Source organism: Manacus vitellinus, unplaced genomic scaffold (assembly GCF_001715985.3).
Source record: "Manacus vitellinus isolate BGI_N305 unplaced genomic scaffold, ASM171598v3 scaffold_20_pilon, whole genome shotgun sequence".
NCBI lineage: Eukaryota > Metazoa > Chordata > Aves > Passeriformes > Pipridae > Manacus > Manacus vitellinus.
Window position 1 is genome coordinate 13921887 of NW_021939471.1, and position 4159 is coordinate 13926045.

Consider the following 4159-nt stretch of genomic DNA (forward strand, 5'->3'; position numbering starts at 1 on the left):
GTAAGTTTGCAGGAGACCAGCAGCTGAGTCCTAAGAGACTGTGCTATGTTCCCATCCCTAAAAACAATGCACATATCCTCTTACTTGTTCCCTTAGAGGCAGTACGCTACATACAGACCATTTAGAATTTATTTTTATGGCACAGATTGTATCAAGTGAAAATTGTGCAATGACTTAAATACATTTCCCAAAGTTTTACATAAAATGTGGATTTTTCTGCATCTTTCCTAGTTAATGCTAATACTACTTACAATGGAAAATGACCATTAAAATGATGATCCCTTTATCAAATAAAAAACACCAAAGCACGTGTGAGTGATCAACGCGGGAATCTCAGGAACACGTGCCCAGCTCAGTGATGATAATCCTGTTTCGACTAAGCTTGATTAAAAAGGATTTTTGTCGTTGCTTGGGTGTGAACCTGCTCATGGTGGAAAATTACTCATTAAACAGGAGGGGCTTTTTGAGCATTACTAATTAAAATGTAGCCGCATACGAGGACACAGCAGGTGTTCTCGGACGCGACCCCTTCTCCTGCCGGTGACCCGAGTCCCGGGGAGGGGGCGCGACACCGCGACACCGACATCGCGACACCGACACCGTGGCACTGACACCGTGTCATCGACCCCACGACACAGCCACCGCGATACCGTGTCACTAACACCGCGACACCGCGACACCAACACCACATCCCCGACCCGCCCTCAGCGTTCGCCCCGCCCCTCTCGCCCCGCCCTGCTCCGCCCGCTGGCGGCTGGCGCGATGGCTACTGCGGCGCTGCGCAGGAGCAGCGGCGCGCGCGCGCGCACCGCGCCCCCCCGGCGCCAATGGCGCGGCACAAAGTGACCTTGGGCGCGCCCCGCCCCTTCCGCCGCCGCCGCGCTCCGCCGCGGCCCTCCGGCCGCCATCGCCAACCACCATCGCCGCTCCTCCCTCCTCCTCCAAGAGACGCCGGATCGCGACCCCGGGACGCCGCCCGCTAAGATGTTCGCTTGCGCCAAGCTCGCCACCTCGCCCTCCTGTGAGTGGGGCCGCGGGGCGCCTGCGCCTCCTCGGCGGCTGCGTCCCGGGCGGGGCGGGGCCGTGGCGGCGCGCGGCGCCCGCGTCGGGCGGGCCTGTGGTCCCTGCGGGGCTCCGGACGAGCCGCGTAGCGAGAGCCGCCCGCCCAAGGGCGGAGGGCGAGGGAGGGGCGGTCGGCTGCGCGGCAGGCCGCGTTCTCCTTCCCGCCTCCTTGGCGGGGGCCGCGGCCCGGTGCCAAGGTGAGGGGCCTCCACACACAGCGGCGGAGGGGGAGGGTAGCGCAGACGGTGGCTCTTGGGCCTGCTGCTCTCCGCGCCTCGCTGTAGGTCAAACTCCAGCCTGTTGCTTGTCCTGTGCAAGGCCGGGACTTTTTGCCCTTGCGGAGACAAAAGAGTGACCTGCATGAAAACGATCTCTCTGGCCTGCAGAACGTCTGGTTTTGCGTGGTGCAGGTACAGGTTTACCCTGCAGGGAGAGATTTGTGCAAAAGCCTATATGACCTTACACTGCCGGGAGCCCAAGGACACATGCAGGCCTCTTGTGAAAGAGAATTCATTCATTTGTGCCTCGCTAGATTTAAAAGTCTAGATTACACCTATGCATTTAACAGCTTTGAAATTCATTTTGAAGGCTTTTATTTTTTCATTTCAAAACGTATATCACCGCCTGCTGATCTGTCGGGCCTTTTTGTTGGTGTTTTGCTACATTGTCAGCATAATGCACGTACAGAGTCGTTGAATGATGTGGCTGTTTGCACTAACATCTGCTGAGAATGGTGCTGTCAGATTGCATGACAGTGTTTGCTTCTCTATCATTGATTGTATATCCAGCTGTGCGGAGATGGCCGTCTTTCCAGGAAGACAAATGGCTTAGTAGCTAATAGCCTTATAATCTTACAGACTATTGTATGGAACAGCTGTGATCAAATGTTTCTTCTTTTATAGTTTTTTTCCTCCTCTTGCAGATCCGTGCTGGATCAAGAGTCTTGTACAGACCACTTTCGGCGTCTGTGTTGTCTAGGCCAGAGATCAAGAATGGAGAGGTACCTTATAAACAAAATTCTGTATCTTCTTAAATTACCCGGTGAGCCTAAATGTCCTCAGCCTAGAGTTCACTTGTACTAACTCAAATACCTATAGTGTGAAACTTAACTTAAGTGAAACACCTAATAATGCTTGTTGCTGTCTTGCTGTTTCCCCTGAGAAGTGTTTCACATTTAAAGTTGATGCTTTCAGGTGGAACAGGTAACATTCTGAAGTTTTTAACTCTTACAATGTCATCACTTGGACAAAGAGCTAGACATTTGATCTAATACAACTTTTAATACTGGATAATAACACTGCCACATGGTCTTGTGTCTGAATATAATGCTTTTTCTTGTTTTGTTTTCTTAGGGCAACTCAACAGTTAACGGGGCCCAAAATACTGTCTCCCGACTAGCACTTAGAGAATTCCAGACTAGTGCTATCAGCAGGGACATTGACACTGCTGCCAAATTCATTGGTGCTGGTGCAGCCACAGTAGGTGTGGCTGGTTCTGGTGCTGGTATTGGAACAGTCTTCGGTAGTCTAATCATTGGTTATGCCAGGTAATCAATCTCTCTCTCTTTTAAAACTCTTAAGTTGTATGCAGATGTGTCTTGAGATAGAACCCCCAGATCAGCTAAGTTGTAGTAAGGATGTTGGCGCTGTAATAAATTCTGTTAATGATTACTGTTACTGATAAACATGGCTGAATAGAATCATATGAAACTGTGCTATATTCATCAGGACAGCTCTGTTAAATTCAGAACTTTGTACACTCTGCCTGGAGGAGAGCCGTGAAAGAAATTGCACCGTTAGACTTACTTGGTCTTTCAGTCACTGAAGTCTAGTGTTTCAGCATTCAAGCCTAGAAATGAATTAAAAATCCATCCTGGGTCTTTTCCCACGTGAGAGGAAAAGTCCTAGAGAAAAACGGACTGAAAACTGGTAATAAGGAGTGTGAGTCTGTGTGGTTTAGTCTTCATAGTCAGGATTGTTGTTTACAAATGGATGTTTAATTCAGTTTTCTAACACATTCAGCTTTGCACTCAAATTATGTAATTTATCAAATGAGTTATCATTCCTTCTAGAAATCTGAAGGGGGTGAGGGTGAGGATTTTGTAGTAGGGATGAATTTCCACATAACTTCGCAACATTCCTGTTATATGAATAGTTCACATGGCGTCATGAAAGAGCAGAACTGATACAGGCATAAAAAAGGTTTCATATTCTTCATTACTCTTTCAGCCAGTTAAGACTTAAGTCTTATTTCTTAACAAAGATTTTTAAGCCCTACTGAAGACAAGTTCACTTTCCATTGAAGAAAAGAGTATTTTCAGTACAAAATTAATGCATTGTTTTTTGAATTTGGCATGAACATGTCAATAAGCAGTTGTAGAACATTACTTCATGGTTTTATGTTGAATACTTTTTCCTCTCACTCCTTGAAGGTATATTCATTGCATTTTTGCAAAAAATTACTGTGAATTTCTCCCCCCCTGTATTGACTTGAGCTGCTTAAAACATTATAAACTACCTTGGGAGTATAGTTCTCATGTCACAGATGTGAAATAAATGTCTAAAGCATAGTGCTGATAGTTTCTGCATGGGAGGATGTAGAGAAATCAAATTCAAAAGTATATATGAGCGTAGTCATAAAAACTGCCCATTTGGAAAACCCCTGTACCATCTGCATAAGCTGAATCTAGTCTTAATTGCCAACTCATTTGTCTTCAGTGAAATCCTTGCAAAAAATAGTTCTGCTTGGATTTATTGGAGTTTCCTGTTCTGTAGCAAGGAAGTATGAGGTTAAACTGTATGAGAAACATCTTAATTGTAAAGATAAAAAGGTCTTACACCTTCACTTTCTTTTAGAAATCCTTCTCTGAAGCAGCAGCTGTTCTCATATGCTATCCTGGGATTCGCCCTGTCTGAAGCTATGGGTCTCTTCTGTCTGATGGTTGCTTTCTTGATCCTATTTGCCATGTGAATGGAGATCTGCCTGAAATACTGGCATTGGAATGTAACTGCATTTTATGGGACTCCCAAAATGTTGGTGTCATGGAAATTGATGCTATTTCCAAAGTCATTTCATTAAAGATAACTTTAACTGTCAA

General features: G+C 46.5%; 1 protein-coding gene across 1 annotated transcript; it reads left to right on the top strand.

Moving 5' to 3' along the window:
• The first annotated feature begins 937 nt into the window (after nt 1-937).
• On the top strand, nt 938-4159 carry ATP5MC3 (ATP synthase membrane subunit c locus 3). The gene is made up of 4 exons (XM_029959577.1): nt 938-1020; nt 1982-2062; nt 2415-2608; nt 3918-4159. The coding sequence occupies exons 1-4, from the start codon at nt 985-987 to the stop codon at nt 4030-4032; spliced, it is 426 nt and encodes a 141-aa protein (XP_029815437.1). The 5' UTR covers nt 938-984; the 3' UTR covers nt 4033-4159.

What these genes read in the sequence shown, in the direction of transcription:
- ATP5MC3 (XM_029959577.1), top strand. Translation starts at nt 985, where the DNA reads ATGTTCGCTTGCGCCAAGCTCGCCACCTCGCCCTCC. An exon ending in AGCTCGCCACCTCGCCCTCC is followed by an intron (nt 1,021 to 1,981) that starts TGTGAGTGGGGC and finishes TTCCTCCTCTTG; the next exon opens with CAGATCCGTGCTGGATCAAG. An exon ending in CAGAGATCAAGAATGGAGAG is followed by an intron (nt 2,063 to 2,414) that starts GTACCTTATAAA and finishes TTGTTTTCTTAG; the next exon opens with GGCAACTCAACAGTTAACGG.